The following is a 17,417-nucleotide window of genomic DNA, read 5'->3' as shown; positions in this document are numbered from 1 at the left end:
CGATAGCCACTTCACCAAAAGCTGCCGTTTGTGTAGGTTATTGATAACAGTCATAGATCAATATTTTAAACTGCAAGATTACATCTGATGAGTCTTTAAACTCGGTTTTTGCCGTGTCATTTACAGAAAATGTCATGTCATAGTTATGCATGTTTTTTTTTTAAGTGGTTTATTTGTGGTCTCCAGTTTAAGGAATACAATTTAGTCCCTGATTGTGAAGCAATCCAATACTGAAATTAAAACAATAAATACCTGCTGAAGGCATCCTGAACACTGACAGTACTTGGTTGCATGGAATCACTGTTTTCATTGGTTTTCAAGCATGGTCAGAACTGGCACACACGTAGAGTTGCATCTGATTTTGCAGGACAACCTGGTTTACGATCTCAGTAGGCACATCACCTGATTCTACTTTTCAGAAAGGCGTCATCTGTTGCCAGATCTGTGGTCAAAACAAAAACCCTGCCCCTCACTAAGGCTTGTAAAATAATGCGCAAATCCCTCATGTTCTGCACCAATTTGTGTCTTTTGTTTGTGAATTTCAATTTCTATGTATGTGAAAACCTTATAGAGATTGACAATAAAGTTCACTTTGACGTTTATGTTTTAGGAAAATCCCAATTTTGTCACAATACTAAACCTATAGGTTTCTGTAATATTCTGTTGTGTAAAAAACGTGTTTTTGAAAATTTGGCGGGTCATTGTTTTATTGTAATTTTTTACAATTTATTTTTAAGGAAACTAAAGGTACAGTTTATGTTAATTGGTGGAGGATGAAAGTTATTGCTTTGGCCTTTAAACTCTTAAAGCAACAAGAAGCTTATTTTTATTAACTACACTCACCAGATTTATTATGATGAAAGGTTAGCCCATACATTGATTTATTTTATAGAGATGTAAGATTTCTTTTTTTTTTTTACTATAACTTGTTATTTTTAAGAAAACATTTCCTTAGGTACAACACCAATGAGTTGATTGTGAATAATTACTATTTGTAGCTTAAACTTTGGGCCAAAACTAAAAAAATAAATCTTTTTAAGGTGTTTTAATGCTGATAAAAGTCGTTCACCACATATTTATATCATAGACAAGACTTTTCTTTATCTACCTTGAGTTGTCTCAGTCTCTCGTGGTTTCAGTTCTATAAAACTTTAAAACTGGCAAAAAAAAAACTGTCCCATACCTGCAGCTGGAATAATAAATATGCCATTTTTCTAGACAGTGCTATTATTTTTGTGCTTATTCAGTCTACAGGTGAGGCTTTTTTCTTGACGTTGACCTCACTTCACATTATGTGCTTGCATAGACCGACTTTCTCATGACTATCTGGAATGAGCTTTTTTCTTTTTACCACATTTAGAAAAACAAAAAACGGTGTCTTAACGGTGTAACAAGGCAAACATTTAAAAATGTATTGATTTGTCTTATTTTTGGGTGACACAGATGGGAGTTTCTGGAATAGATTGATTGAGATCCACTGCTTGCTAGTTAAAAAAATAAACAAAAAAAAGGTCTAAATTCAAAACCCTACATATTTTGAAACTGTTTAACTCTGTATTGTTTTTGCACATTCATATTGGCAGACCTGCATGAAAGCACAGACAATATCTAGGAAATAGTGTGGTTCTTGAATGTTTGGGACTTTTTGACATTTTTCTTGGGTTTCCTTGCTACATTACATAGTGCATAGCTTTAGCCAAGAGTGAACTCCCCCCATGTAGCAGAAATAATAATAATAATAAAAAAACATTAGACTCCATGTGAGTGTTAGTGGCAACACGTGGAATAAAAGTCTCCCTTTTGGAGCAGAACTTCTATATTACATGGACGGAAATGAATGGCAGTGCTCCTAAATTCAGTCTCTAAATCGTGACGCCGTTGTAGGTACCGGATGTTCTCGGGTTGCCGGATGTTCTCGGGGTCCTTCAGGGTCCTTCAAATGAGTTATATCACTAGAGGAGACATCACGTGGTTCCTCATGGGAAGTGAGCACCGCCATCTTGGTGAGGTCAAGTTTTGAAGACCAAACCACTTTTATAACATTTAATAAAGAGCTCTGTTTTTGCTTTCAATCACTTCATGATATGAAAAAGAAGAATGGCTTGAAATTGCTTAGTTTTGTTCAGAAATACAAACTTCACGAGTACCCCTAACTACTTAGATTTTTTCTATGTTCCTTTATTTTATTTTACTTATGTTTTTATTTATTTGTGTGTTATGTTCATTGTTTCTTTTTTTCCCCTCTATTCTTTATTTTCTATGTCAATATGTTATATTTGGCAATGGTGACTGATCTTCGAGGCAATATTGATTACATCGTTATTGTTCGTTGTTAACGTTAATGTCATTGTTAATGTATGATACCGCAATTGTCAATAAAGTTTTTAAAAAAAACTTAGCGACGTTAACTCATTGGTCGTGGCAACTTACAGCCAATCAAATAGTGTGACGTCATCATTGGTCGAAGGACCCCGAAGGACCCCGAGAACATCCGGCAACCCGAGAACATCCGGTACCCACACCGTCTCTATGCAGGTTACATTCCTGTGAACTGTGTGTGACAGAAGTCCAAAGGCAAACTGGAGCTTCTTCGGTGTGCTTCAAAATGCACTTAAATTCGGGGGATAGAGGGGAAAAAAGTAAAACAACAAGCACATTGGACCACAGGAATCGGACAAAAGAAGTCAAAGTGCAAAATCTGTGTGATGAAATGTCGAGTGCTTCTGTTCCTCCTTTTATGGGTTTGTCCTTCCAAACAAGTGCACTCCTTATTTCGAGTTCTTTAAAACCAAGCCAGCCTCACACTATCGAGTCTTTAATCTCAGAGCCGAGTCTGACTCGTGGGCGTGGGCATGCGGCAGAAATCTCCACGTGACTCTCTCTCAAGTTCAGTGGCCTCTTCTCGGGTTCTGTTAAGCTCTTATTGTTGTCAGGCGACGAGCACTCGTGGGGGGGAGTGCTGCAGATGTAGTTGTCGTTTAGAGTCTGGTATCCTTTGTGATCTGAAGCAGAGGGCGGGACTGTGCTGCCGTTGAGCGGCAGGTTCTCCGCTGTTTTCACCACTATTTTGGGCTTCTTCTGCTGCATGCTGGGGCACTCCCCTTTTTTGAGCATGGACTTCATGTGGTCAAGGTTCCTGTACACCACAAACAGGAAGAAGACCAGCAGGGAAAACACCAGGAGGGCACAAACCACAATCAGCTCATTCCAGTAGGTCTTGGAGTTGATCTGCTGTGAGGGGCTCTCTCCCGGCAGGTTGATGTCTTCCCGCTCTAAGGTGGCTGGAACCCGGGAGCGACCCGTCAGAGTGGTGCTTTCCTGCCTGGCTTCGCCCTTCACACAGTAATTTGCCAGCAGCTGCCTGAAACCTTCTTCCACTGACCAGCATTGGTACGTTTCCTGCTTGTCAGCTTGAGCCACCACCACCAGCCCCCCCTCAGGGCTGGGGTAATGGAAGTGACCCGCTCTGTCGCTGAACTCCCACTTCCTCTCAGCCAAATTAGAGCGCAGCTTGCAAGGCAGCACTTTGAATGTGTTTGCTGGGATAATGATCACCTGGCACACCGAGGTACCTGTGGGAAGCCAAAGCAGTGACAGGTGGAGTCATGATCTCATGCCGTGAAGAGTTTAGAATAATAAAAGTTGACACCAAGAGTTGACAGTCTTGAGGAGAGAAGTGCTCATACGTGTAGGCGAAGGTTTAGCAGCTCGTGGGCTCGGAACTGTCTTGTTGCAAATCGCTGACGTGTCTGCTTCCTCGATATCCTGCAGAATCCTGCTGAAACACAGACATTTAAACCACTAAGACTGCTTCTAAAACACAATTTTCAGCTGTCTAATAGCTGCTAAGCTTTTTGTAAATGAGTTTCCGGGCAGGGAGGGGGGTTCATACTTGCTTGCCGGAGCTCGTCTGATATCTGTGCACTGCCTCCCATTCCAGGTGCAGTAAGGATCCCTGGAGAGGACGCACTCCCCACAGCTCTGATAATTAGTGCAGTTAGCCACCGGGACCTCCACCAGTTCAGAGAGAGAGGAGACATAAAGACGGCCCTGTGGAGAGGAGGCGCAAAGATGGGTCAGTTCATCTGAACACATTGCAGAGCTAAGAAGTGTTTAAGCTCCAGTTCTCAACAGATTCCTTTTAGAGAGAAATTGCTTGAAGTCATTCAATAAATTTAGGGTTTATTCATTAGACTCAAAATCTTAATTAATTGTGGACACTGCCTATAACTCCCTTTATAGAGCTTATAGGTTTAAGTGAGAGAAAACTATAACTGAAGTACTTTACCTTGATTGCGTCCAGCTCAATGTTTTGCACTGGTTGAGAATCTCGAAAGAGCACCATCTCCTCGATGATGTGCATTTTGTTTTTCACATTAATGGCTTTATGAAGCCTGCCATCATCTAGAAGGGACAGAGTTCAGTTTGAAACAACACTGACTTCCTAAGAGGTCTGATTAAATGTTGCAGGTGATCAAAGTCAAACCTGTCCCGATGAAGAGGACGTGGTGCACCTTTTCAGACACTTGGACTTGGTGGACAGCAATCTGTGTGTAGCGCACGTTACGTTTCAGCAGAAGAGGCTGGCTGCGGATCATGCTGTCCATTAGGAAGTGGTCTTTGACAAAATTCAGGACTTTATCTGGGACATGCAGTGAGGAGGAGATCCCTTGCTCTCTGGATTCATTTGTGATACACTGTGGAACACACCAAATCCATTTTAATCATCTATGTACCTGCACTGGACAATAATAAGAATTTCTAATAAGAAATTACTCTTTATTGTTTTTTATTCTTTGGTTGAACTAAAAGCAATTCTTTTTGGAGAGTACATTTTTCTGCAGCATAACACATCCTCTCACCCCCTTCTGGTGACACAAAGCTAATTTAAACACTCATCATCTGGACACCATCATGCTTTTTTTCTCTTTCCTCATATATTTGTATATTTTTACTAAAACTCCTTTATTTCTAAATTGGATCTTTGCAATCATTCTTTTGAACACTGATGTCTTCTGTTTCTTTATACCTCCTAGTCTTATTCTGCTCTAATTTTGTTGCAATTTGCTGTTGTAATGACAATAAATGATTCTGATTCTGATTTGATCTTTAACATATGCCTAGATTTGTCTGCAGAGGGCAGCAATCGCACACTTACCGCCCCTGGCCTAGGCTCCGGGACTGGGTGGTTGTAGGTGTACCACTGCTGAGTCTCTCTGTTGACCTCCCGATAACGCCCATTGAAAGCTGCTTCTACCTGGTCCATTGTGAAGGAACACACTGCAGAACTTCCAGATGCCCCTTTGTACCTGCAAAACAAGATGGTTCACAAACTGGTCAGAGCTTCCTTTAATTGTAAAATTTGTGATTTGAGAATGAGCAAATCATTATATAGCACAGAGTTAAAACCAACTTTTTGAACAATTCATACACAAATATGCATATAATTTGAAAAACTATATGCACAACTGTTGTTAGAAATGCTAGGACTAACCACTGAGACGTAAATACTCCATAAAACACAGTGTTCTTCCAGTCCTCAGGGGTGGACGTGAGCACAAACATATCTTGGATTATGTTGAAGGGGAAGCCATCATCAGGAAGGGAGCACAGGAGCTGAGCCTTCAAGAATGTGGTCCACTTCTTCTGCAACACTCTCTCACCTCCGATGTCACCCTGCAACACAGTTTTGGAGGATCCATGTATTATTAGAAACTGTCCAGCAGAGGGCGCTTTAAAACAAGGAACACTGGAGTTTGACATATTACATGCAAACTGATAGCATCTTGAAAAGATGATGACATACCGTAAATGTAAAAAAAAACCACAAAAACACACAAATTGGTGAAAAAAAAATCTGAAACAGGAAAACAGTGCAACTCTAGTTGAGAGCACTGAAAACGTTTTATGGTAAAACAATGACTAGCACAATCAGTTTAGTCTGCTTCATAGATGTGCCCTGAGGCGAAACACACCTGGGTCATAAAAACAGTAAACTGCATCATCACAGCGACACAGATCAAACACACCCAGCCCTTACAGGAGTCTTTCTAAACGAAAAGGAAATATTGCCTCCAACGGTCCCTGCTCCCTGATGCTGCTGCTGTGATTCAGCGCCTCTGGCACGAGCCTTCAAAGGGCCACGAGTGGCACGGAACCTCCTCAACACCAGACCTAATTTAGCCATACACCGGATCTAAGGCAGGTGCACATTAGACAAAAACTAAATCTTTGACCTTCGCATGTGAAACCGATTGGGTGCAATCTATTCAAAAGTGTTCAGCAGATTTTGTTCCATGGAGAGTTAAGGTCTCAAAAGGGGAATTATGGGTAAACACAGGATGACCTCACAGAGTATTTCACCACAAAAACCAGCTGTTCTCAGCAATTTCTTTAAGATAGATTGATTGGAGAATTAAAAAATTAAAGTAAAGCCGCAAGCAGCGTTGTATGGCCAGCAGGCGCATCCCCCCCCCGTCGCCTTCCCATTACCCCCTTTTTACATGCCCATGCTGGCTGAGCAGTTGCCTCAGACCCCTCACTCTCCCCCTTTGCTCCACCTGGTCAGAGCTGCGTGTGACTTTTTCAAAATAGAAACTTTTCTGTTTGGTTTTGCTCCGTAGCAACCATTTTTTTTTGTTCACCTGGGGATGAGGAACAGGTCTAATTAATTTTTAGAAGAATCGCCAAAAGTAATCTTTGGATTTCCCTGGCAACTGACATTTTTTGTTTGACCATGCACACATTTCTAGTATGTTAACATGTCAGAGTGTTTCGTTTAGCTTGAGCCAACGATTCATGTATTAAATGTGGGTAGATTTCAGGTAATAAATGTGCGAGAAACAGGGAAACGTCACTTTTGCAAGCTCGCCTCGCAAACGCCGTTTAAAATCTACAACTTGTAATTACAATATCTTGTACCAAGTAGCTTGTTAATGATAATGTTAATGACGTGTTGAGATGATAGATCAAAATCCGAAGGAGGAGTTTAGATTTATAGCTATTACAAAGTGAGTTTTTGGGGGGAAAATTCAAAATGGTGGCTTCTTCTTAAGGTCAAAGGTCAACAAAACTTCGGTTGTGGTTGTAAACTTAAATTGGTGGCGTGTTTTACATATCATGAATATCACTCAAACAACATTTTTTTTCCTGAAAATGTGAAAATCGCCAAATTTCACACTTTGCCACAAAATGACCACCAACCTGTGGGTCCTGTGGCCATGTCATAATAATTTCAAAACTTCCTCTGGACATCACCGACACATGAGGTTTGAGTATTGAATGTTCAATTATATTTTTCGAGTCCCTTAAGAGATTTGGAATTCATTTTCACTGGGTACTGTGGATGCAAATTTTGGTCAGTGTTTAAGTTCGTGGTGTGAAATTTTTGCTCAAACTTGCCGCTAGAAAGATGAAATGCTAAAACAATATGGCTCTTGCAGTCCAGCACTGCTGTGGGCTATAATGAGAATAAAAGCTTAGTTGCATCTACTTTATATCAACTTCATTAATGTTTTAATCAGAGGAAACAATCAAATTAGTTTGAGTAGGAGATAACAAATGACCAGAACTAAACCACTAAAGCAATTACTTACTATTGCAGCGTGGGCAGGATGATCATGAGCAACATACATATTCTCTTCTTCTTCCGGCAGAGCTTAGTTCTATAATTTAATGCCACTCTGAGTTTAAACTGACCACTAAATAATTGAAACAAATGCTTCCCTTTCATTAAACCCTTGTAAAAGCATCCCTCGTTTGAAAGCCTGCTCAAAATGCCTTAAACATGATGTTTTATCTGCAGAACTGAGCAGTCCTGCAACTGTGATCATCTTTGTTCTGTTTATTTCAGGCAGAAAATTGCACATTGTCTTGATTAGGATGCTCTCTGGGTGCCAAACACCTGCATTGTGCACAACAAAGTAGGAGGAGGCCGCCAATGCGATAAGCCAAAATGATTTAGAGAAAAAAAGATCAAAAATAGACATTGATATTAATCAAACTAGAATCTGCTTACAGTGCCATTTACAGCGAGTAAATCCTCTCTTTTATGTCTAATTTAACCAATTTAAAGCTGTGCCAGGCGTGACATTTCTTTTGTTTTTGTCTTACATTTAATCCTTAATACCTTCTTTCGCAGTTAATCTTGCCAAGAAGGATGTAGGCTGAATTTAAAAGAAAAACATAAATATATGCAGAAACTTGACACTGGCAAACTCCTCCTGGTTTGAAATAATTCAAGAGGAGGAAAAAAAGTATTTTAGCATGATCCTTGCCCTTTGGCATCACTCACCTTGCACACACGAGCAATGCGTGACACAATGGTGTTGTCAAAGAAATCAAACTCCTTTCCTGCCTCGCTGAAGAAGAAGTAAATCTTATCGTCATCGCCCACCAGGTTGCCTTTAGGCAGGCTCTCCTGTATGTAGGCAGAGCCAACAAAGGCTGGGTCTGAAAGGAGAGCAGCAACACCGTCACATAAAGATTTAGAGGCAGATATTCCACACGGAGTCCAGAGATGACAGCCAGACTCTTCCAGTATCCCGGTACATAATCTCTCATGATGCTACGTTGCACCAAATCTGGAACAAATATTTCATGCTATGTCAGATATACTGTTAATTCACATTGAGAATTTGTATTGTTTAAAGACAACATAACAAGCATTGAATTTGCTGCAAAGCTGCCGTACCTTGAAGCCAGTTGAGAGAGTTTTCTGTTTTTAGAAAGGCTCCTTGGCTCAGACTTTTGTAAATGATGGGCTCATTTCCTTGGAAATTACTGACGGTGCCGGCGTACAACTCTCCATCTACAATGCAGTAAAGAAAACCATCAAAATTCCTAAATTTCACAGCAGGTGGGGGAAAACTCCTTCTGCAAAAGGGAAATTAGAAGCTGTGCACCTATGTTCATTAAAAATAGAATCACAATGTTTGGTTGTTACCAAGAGCTGGTGATGAAACCATGGCTCCTTGGCTTACCTCTGGCTCCATCTAAAAGAAGTCAATTCATGCCAATTTTTGGAGAAATGTATGTCGCCATATTGGAGCCAGACGACGTCACGTTGGAGCCAATCACTACTTATTGACATCATCTGCCTCCAATATTGGAGCCAGACGACGTCAGTAAGTAGTGATTGGTCTGAGTCGGTCTAAGTCATCCATAGAAATATGACAACCACTCTTGCCAATCAGGAGTGAGCTTCTTGGAAGTCCACACCCCTACCACTTGAAATTGGGCTCGGGAGAATCTGTCAGTCAAATGTTTTGACCTCTCTACATGGAGCCAGCGGGCACCACATACTTTTATTGAGCTATCTGATTGGTCAGTTTCTAACTTGAATAATTGGCAACATAGAAAAAAAATCATTACAAAATTAGGATTAGTGAGAACATGCTAAGAACAGGTACTAGAACAAGTGTGGCTGTTTAGACAAACAGAATGACTGCGTGATGGGTGAGACTTACCAGCCATGATTGCCGTAGACTTGTATTCAGGGTTGAATGGGCAGCGGCTACGTCCATCCTCTGAAACAATCTCACCGGTTTCAGTCTTGACAAAGGAGAAGTCGGCCGTACTCTGAAGGAAACACGCATAAAGAACATGTGAAGTTGAAAAGCGGAAGCTGACATTGACTGCTGTCCTTTTTATCTCAAACAGGAAAAGAGGGAGTCTGCCAGCCTTGGCTCATCTATGTTTGTTTGTTATGGATTGTTGTAAAAGGCCTAAGAAGATTTGGAGAAAACGGCTGAAAAACCGGATCGATTTTTATGTAATATTATTCTGTGCATTAAATATTTTTATCTATCTCTCTTGGGGACAGGAGGCGATTGAATAATGCACTTCTGTTATATCTTGCCTCACAGAGCCTCGGACTGTCTGCTAAGTGAGTTGGGAGGAAGGAAGCAGTGTGTGTCAGATTTTAGATGCTCTTCCTGTGGAGCTGAATGAATCCATCATGCCAAGTCCAACTTCAAGGTTATTACATTTTCTGGAATAATCTTTGTCCATCTGCACAAAACAGGATAAGCATGTTTGCATAGGAGGGGACTTACTATGTAAGCACAGATCGGGCTGAAGGCATAGGTCCCACACGTATACAGGTGAGTGCTGTTCACATGGAGCAGAATCTTGATGTAGTTGAGACAGTCCGTCTGAAACACAAAGTATCAAAAAAATCAACAAAAAAGTCTGGAAATTAGGTTTTCTGGGTTCCCACGGATAAATATCTTGCGGTATGATTTACTTCCCGACTCCAGTTGTTGCAATTTTCAAAAAATATTCAGGATGAACGTAAAAAAAAAGGCAAATTTTTGGAAACAAATTTTAAGAAAATAAAATGATTATATCTGTTAGTCTTTTGTATTCACAGTTAACTTTTGTTCATGTGGTTAATGTAATTTCTGAGCTAAGGTGGAAAGAAAGATTTGTTACAAAATTAAAGACCTCCTTTGATCTAATTTAAAGCAGTTCCCAGTGGTCTTTTAATTATGATTATACAGTTTTCAGCCAACATCAAAAGATCTGTGTCGTTTTCTAGGATATAGTTTTTGCAGAGCGGCAGGAGTTCATTCAAACATTTTCCTCTAAGTTGTGGGCAGGACCACTGACACAGAAAAACCCTTTCCTCCCTTCTCCTCCCTATTATGGGGTGGAGCTTGTAGCCCACCCAGCATATTTTTTATGTCACAAATATACTCTTTTTCCAACAGCATTCTTTTGTCTGCTTCTGATTCTTAATGATTTTAACGAAGAAATACCCATTAGTGCAAATTTTTAAATTTAATTTTCTTTCCGTCATCATAAAAATGCCAAAAGTACATTTTAAAAACACCAAAAACACGACTTTCGTTGGATTGGGTCTTCAAGGAAAAAAGTTACAGAAAAAGCCAAAACAATTTGATGTGAAGTTTTAAGCAAACAGTGGACTTACCTTCAGGTCTTTGCCTTTGAAACTACATTCATCTCGCTTTTGATCCGCAGTTTTCCACGTAAGCTGAGAGAGAAAGTCTCTGTCACACATTCATTGAACTCCATTACATTTCCTTTGGATTTCTGACTGCAATTCTGACATCTCAGCTTTATGCAGATTTTCATTATAAAGCGGATTTAAGGCATCGTTACGTTGCTCTTACATTCTTTTGTAGATTCGTTGCAGAGATGTCAGAGAGGTTGAGGGCGAAGAGGATCTCTCGGGCGCCAATGTACAACGTGTTGTTTTCACTACTGAGGAGGACGGATGTGAAGTTGAGGACTCCACTGGCAGAAAAGCTTTTAGTTGTCCTCTCCTTTGCATCTACACCAAAGGGGACAGAAAATATAAAAAAAAAATTTAATTCTTTTGAAAAGAAGTCATCCTATTGTTTTCTGGTAGATAAGTTATAATCACTTTTTATACAAATAAATGCATGAAAAATCTCAAAAAGAGAAATCCTGAAAAAAAAGGCTGTTTTCCACTAAGGAGCAGAAACAAAGAGAAACTTTACTTTCTGGAAAACTACACCTTCAGTAGAAAATTACAGCTTTTAGAAACTCACACGTGCACTAGTGCTTCAAATTTCATATAAGCCTTTAACCAAAAGGTAGAAAAGCTCATTTGTTTTTGACAGGTAAATGTCTTTTATTTCGTGACTGAGAAGAGAGGAGCAAAGGTTAAACCATCAGCTCTTCTAAGCACCTCAGCAGTTTTGCAGGCCGTATCTGTGATTTGCAGCAGTTTGGAGGCTTTCGGTGCCAGCCCAACTCCAACAAGACTGCATGCCAAAACAAACAGAACAAGCCCGCTGATGGAAACTTTAAGAAAAGCTCTGATACTGACATGTGAGGAATGAGGAAAAAAAAAAAACAACAAACCAAAGAGCTGCTGGTATTTTCCCTAAGAAAAAAGAAAAATCTTCAGCAATGTTACGACTTAGATGTGATTTCATGTTGTGTACGAGTATTTCTGATTTGAGGGACTGAATTCACTGAAGGAGTGAGCTGCAGCTGAATCAAGACATGCTGAAATAATTATTCCTCACATGGACTTACAACAGCTGCACAGTTTTCATCTACAGTAAAAAAAAATTAGCTAAAATGTTTAGGATGCAATTTGCGGTTTGTAAAAAGAAACTTCATTCCTCAGTTAATCTAATATTGAGAACTAAATTAGCCTGTGGTCCAGTAGAAAAAAAAATTAGCACATGTTTTTAGGAGCAAACACTAAATAGAAAATAAAAAAAATTGTTTTTAAATAATTTTTTGATACGGTGATGGATTTAGTCCAGATAAAATGCCACATAAGTTATAAATGTATATAAAGTGTTTGATGTTTGCGAGTGAAAAAACACATTAGTAAGTGCTTTTTAGATTCTAGATAAGGCTGAAAGGCCCAACATGTCATCATCACCCAAATTACAGGCTGACAGGCAGAAAGCCTTTCACAATTTGCTCCCGAAATTACAAATATGTGATCAGACTTTCTCAATACAGAACGTGGTGTGCACTCAACATTTTCATATACAAGAAGAAGTGCTGATGGCAACACTTAGAAGTACAGAAGCTTCATGCATGGAATTAATCCAGTCCGGATAGAGTCATTAAGTTTTAGTGATAATAAGCTCACAGACCCGTCAGTAAGTGTGACCTAATATAACTTCATTGCAGTGCTGCAGGAGACAGAGACACTTCCTCTCCTCTGGGAAAACAACATGCTAATAGCAGTCCATTGCCAGGGCAACAGCCAGCCATATTGTAGTTAAAGCTGTCCATAAAACCACAAGGGTCTCTGCTGAGTGTAGTGTACAAGCCCCCACTGGGACCACTTACCCCCACTCTCACCCTCCAGACAGCATTTAGTAATATTCACCTGTGATTCCTAAACACACAAGAAGTCAAATCTGGAACCAAAGCAAAAGCTTTTTGTTTTTCAAAGCAGGATTTATTTACAATTATTCTCTGCAGTCAGATCACTGCTGTCATTGTTAGAAACCACAGACTAACACTGAGAAACCAAAAGGTCCTGAACTGAGTATCATTAAAGAGATTCAGGGGGGTTTTAGTGAGTTTGCAGAGCTTTTCAGTCATTATTTCAGAAAAACAATCATCTTTCTGGGGAGACAGAGAGCTGCTTTCAACTGGGATTTCAATGTCATTTACAGGAAAGCTGGCTGATGTTTGATTTGATTGTCTAGACCTCTTTGTAGAAGCTAAAATAAGAAAATTATATCATCAGATTCTATTAACCCATTTGACTTTTTTTTCTGCTATTTTTATTTTTTAAAACTTTTAGATGTTTACATCATTTTTGATTGTAAAGCCTTTCTTTAAAGATTCAAGCTATTTCATGTGTCAAAATGAAATAAGTTTTGTGCTCAGAATGGGTCAAAAGTTAAACTAATATTTCTAAAATAAATTATTAGCGCAACATGCCACACCACAGTGATTAAGAAATCAATTGTTTTGAAGTTAGCTACCAAAAACTAATGAACAAAGACTATAAAATGTGTTTGGGAAAGAAGCTGCATGCTTTCAACAGTGAAGAGTGTGGCAAGTGGAGTGCACGTCTTTGTTCAGCCATAACAAACTCCTCTACTAGACAAATGAAAGATCACACAGACTTGGACAACCTTTGCAAAGGAAGATTGATGCCTTTTGGGAAGTAAACACCTCACTGAACCCATGTCTGTTTTCCAGGAAGATTTCACATTTTATTCTTCTCCAGAAATCTAAAAATAACACTACTGAGCAAGAGCATTACCTACTTTTTGCAAACCTTTCAAAGACTAAATAATCTCCCCCCCATTCCTGTACAATGAAAGTAAACTGCTATTAGTATATCACATGTACTTTTCTAGGTTTTGGGTTTTGACCAGCTCAATGAAACATTTTTTTTAAATCATCCAAATCCTTTTTTTAGAGATTTCTAATCTGATGATGTCATTTTTGTCCATCCATTGGTGCTGCAACTAACACTTTGCAGCATCAAAGCAGTTGTTGATAATCATCCTACTGTCATTTCTGAGGCTTGTATCCTCTGAGATGGGTGGGTGGGGGGGTCTCTTTGAACATTTCACAGTCTGACTTCAGGTTAAACATGCAAGGACACCTTTAGGGGGAACTGGCAACTGTTTTTCCTGTGAACACTTTCCCCCTGAACCATAATGGAAGTGACCCTTTAACCCTTCACAGATGTCATAATTGCTTTTCTAAGATCAAAGTCTTTTCTTCATGGTTACTTTGGGCGTTTCTTATTGACAAACTGTCCTTTTTTAAGGCTGATGATGAAATATTTTTCTGTTCACAACAAGATGGTTGCTTGTCTAAAAAACAGACATATCACCGAAATCTAAAACTAACTGTTTAAACGACCACTTTTAGCCTCGATAGTGACTCATGTTCAACAAAGCATCCTTTCAGGAAGCCTTTTGCAGTGACAATTTTGTTCCCTTCCACTGTTTTTCTTTTTTTTCCCCAACATTTTTTTGCCTTGTGACCTTGTGCTGGTGGTGGAGGAGTCAGTCAAAGATCCTCTCTGTGGAGCTTTAGACTTTTTTTTGTTCATCTTTTACACATCTTACCATCTTTTTAGTGTCTCATAGGAATAAAAAAAATTAATAGGTATATTTTTATATACCTGAGAAAATTTTTATTTGCAAAATGTCTAATACATTATTACACTTGTCTATACAGGTAAAAAGAACAGTTTTTGCTGGTTTTGTGTTTAATTATCTTGTTGAGGAAACATCTTACAAACTGTAAGAAAAGCTGGTGAAAGAAGACATTTACTGCAGCGGGAACTTCACAAATTACTCCATAAGAAGTCGGCAGGTATCACTGCAGGGCTTTGCACCTCATCATGTCTCTGATAACAGATCTCTGATCCTTGAGCGTGCAGTCTGGTGGGCTTCAAAGAGTTCATCCGTGACCCTTTCTACAAGTGCATGAGCGGCACAGGTCATTGTTTGACCCCTGGCAGCTGTGAGCAATACGCCATTATTGCTGTCATTATGTAATTAAAAGTCATTTTGGTAAATAGTGCTGCCAAATGGACCAAACTACTTTCTCAGACATTAGTTCTAATTTATTTAGAGAACAAATTCATCACATTGAATATGAATAAATTCTAGTTTTATAAAGGAAAAAATGCTTTTAAATGAAATATCGTCACTGGGAGGAAACAAGATTAATCTGTCCTCTGCTGACAGAGATCTGAGGGCTTTTATGTTTGTAGGGCTGCAAATATAAAAGGCCAATTCAGCCAGTACCCTCCCTTCTGAGGGGGCTGCCTTTATCAACTCTTACAGCTGTACGCTCAGCAGATCAAGAGATTGCATACCTCATTTAAAGCACTTGTTCTTGTTTACTCTCGGCAGAACATTATCCGAAACAAAAGCACACTGTATATGAGTGTAAAAAGCCTGCAATAAAGCCTCCTTACTGCTGGATCTGCCCCTGCTTAATATTAAACCTGCACCTGAAAGCAGTGTGCTTAAACCTGGATAGTTTTTTTTTTTTTTTTTTTTTTTACTTCCTCAAAGACAGAAAACTTACTAAACTTTGCTATGTAGACTAGTAAATGTGCTGGTCATATGGATCCAAGCAGTTGTAACATCAATATGCGTACTGTCAGCAAGCCACACATTTATGACGGATCATCTTTAAGGGTTATCGTGCCTCTTTTTCAGTCTTCTGACGGTAAACATGACCTACATCTCTCGTGGAAGGGCGAAGCTGGACTGTAATTGTTGCACAGGAACAAAACTCACATTTTATACATGGTTGAATGAACAGAAACAAAAGGCACTATCCAAAAGTGGATGAGGTACATCACTTTTGTTTAGGAAATACTCACAAAGACACAACATGATCTCAAGTTTACCTCTACTTCACCCTCAGAACAACAAATACTTTTTTTGTTCCAAACAAATACTTGAATCCAACCTGGTAAATGGGGATCATTGCCCTGCTGAAAGCAGAGCAACCAACGGCTGCTGCATCAGGAGGCAAGTCCCACTGCATCAGTGTTGCATTGTGTGGTAATAACTAGAGAAAAACAGTCCGTGGAGAAGCTCTAACAAAATTATCCCAAGTAATTTTAAACTAGCGATTAAGAGCTGCTGTTGAATGGGTAATTGTGTGGTAGAGCAGACATGGGAAGCTGAAGGACAAAGACTGAAGCATCTGGAGTGCATTAAGATGGCACTCCAAGAGGGTCAATTCACTTGAGGATTGGCTGGAAGAGCTGTAATCCTGCTGTTTGCAATAATGCAATGTGGGGCTGAATGGCAGAAGATGGTCTCCATCACATCATGCAGACTTACAGCTTCACAAAGTCATCCAAGGTACTTCAAGAGTGTAGAAGAGATGAGCATTCACAAAACATTTTGCATTTTTATTGTGAAACAGAAACAGTAGTAAAGAGGAAGGCCAATTAGTCTGCTTCTGCACATTTCTCTTATATCATTCAGGGATTTGTTTTTCCTTGGAAAAATGTTGATAGGGCAGTCTCCCACTCAGGAACAACAAAAGCTGACCCTGGACTAACCACAATAATGTTAACCAGCTGCTGGTTCATCAGGAACTCACCATGACCCCCGTCCTCTGATGTGAACATTGCTGTAGAGCGAAGAAGAAAGAAACTGTACACGAGGTCCTGACATGTTTCTAACGACACCACGGTCCTCTGACCTGAGCAGCCTGACTCCAGGCTGTGTAATTACACTCCCAGATTGTGCCCAACACCCTGAAAATTAATGTTCTTAAGATAGCAACTTTTTCCTTTTTTGTTTCGTGATAATTAGATGTTGTGGCTTTTAAGGGTATAAGCAACTTTTAGGGATGAAACTCTATATATTTACAAATGATTTTAATGCAAAATGGTTTTGGTCTTAAACAAATGTTGTTTTACTACAGAAAATATTTAACTAAAAAGTTTTTCTCTTACTTCTGCTGTCTTTGAATTGATTTAAAGTGCCCTAACCTCTGCTTCGGAATTCCTCCATGCGGACAGCAGGTTTGAGTTTGCGATCACCACAACATTTAAAAGACAATGGGATAAGACAGCCTCACCAACACACAGTCTGTCAGCAAACATACGGGATGGAAGTGCTAAATTGTAAATGAGGAACTCAGAAAGAACTTTGTAGAGCCGAAACAATCCAAAGTTATCCAATCTATTTTTTAAATCAGTTTTATCTTATAGATTAGTTTTATTGTCCTATATTTCACTTGGATACATTGTCCTCTCGAATATGACTAAATTGAGTTGAAGGAATATGTATGAATCACCACAACTGCTTTCTGTTAGTTTGTTTTGTGATTAAAACAAAAGTTTTATCTGTTTGCTGTTTAACTTTTTGACTTGTCTTTGTGTTTTGCATTCGTAAAGTCACATTTAAATTACGTTATGTAGCAACTAAAGCCATGTCTCAGTTGAT

At 39.3% G+C, this 17,417-nt stretch overlaps 1 protein-coding gene and 1 long non-coding RNA gene across 5 annotated transcripts in view; one reads left to right on the top strand and one right to left on the bottom strand.

The window, feature by feature from the left end:
- Positions 1–902: 902 nt before the first annotated feature.
- The window catches only part of sema4ba (sema domain, immunoglobulin domain (Ig), transmembrane domain (TM) and short cytoplasmic domain, (semaphorin) 4Ba), a 55,540-nt gene continuing 39,025 nt past the window's right edge, over positions 903–17,417 (bottom strand). For 2 of the 4 annotated variants that reach the window (XM_020704066.3, XM_011476130.4), the window contains exons 3-15: positions 11,136–11,296; positions 10,934–10,996; positions 10,056–10,154; positions 9,468–9,579; positions 8,693–8,809; positions 8,294–8,451; positions 5,495–5,676; positions 5,159–5,309; positions 4,487–4,697; positions 4,289–4,404; positions 3,893–4,050; positions 3,687–3,778; positions 903–3,572 (exon numbers count right to left, since the gene is read on the bottom strand). In XM_020704066.3, the coding sequence (XP_020559725.1) occupies positions 2,800–3,572; positions 3,687–3,778; positions 3,893–4,050; positions 4,289–4,404; positions 4,487–4,697; positions 5,159–5,309; positions 5,495–5,676; positions 8,294–8,451; positions 8,693–8,809; positions 9,468–9,579; positions 10,056–10,154; positions 10,934–10,996; positions 11,136–11,296 (2,393 nt within the window). In that variant the 3' untranslated portion in view covers positions 903–2,799. The remainder of the gene's footprint in view (positions 3,573–3,686; positions 3,779–3,892; positions 4,051–4,288; positions 4,405–4,486; positions 4,698–5,158; positions 5,310–5,494; positions 5,677–8,293; positions 8,452–8,692; positions 8,810–9,467; positions 9,580–10,055; positions 10,155–10,933; positions 10,997–11,135; positions 11,297–17,417) is intronic. The other 2 variants (XM_078948742.1, XM_011476131.4) reach the window with 1 other exon arrangement.
- Positions 3,940–5,276, top strand: LOC144992452 (uncharacterized). Its single transcript, XR_013656421.1, has 2 exons — positions 3,940–4,075; positions 5,125–5,276. It is a non-coding gene; the product is annotated as an uncharacterized LOC144992452 (long non-coding RNA).

This window comes from Oryzias latipes, chromosome 6 (genome assembly GCF_053564925.1).
Source record: "Oryzias latipes strain Hd-rR chromosome 6, Olatipes_Hd-rR_3.1".
Lineage (NCBI taxonomy): Eukaryota > Metazoa > Chordata > Actinopteri > Beloniformes > Adrianichthyidae > Oryzias > Oryzias latipes.
The sequence above is the reverse complement of the archived record's forward strand: the minus strand, read 5'-3'. Positions and strand labels throughout refer to the sequence as shown.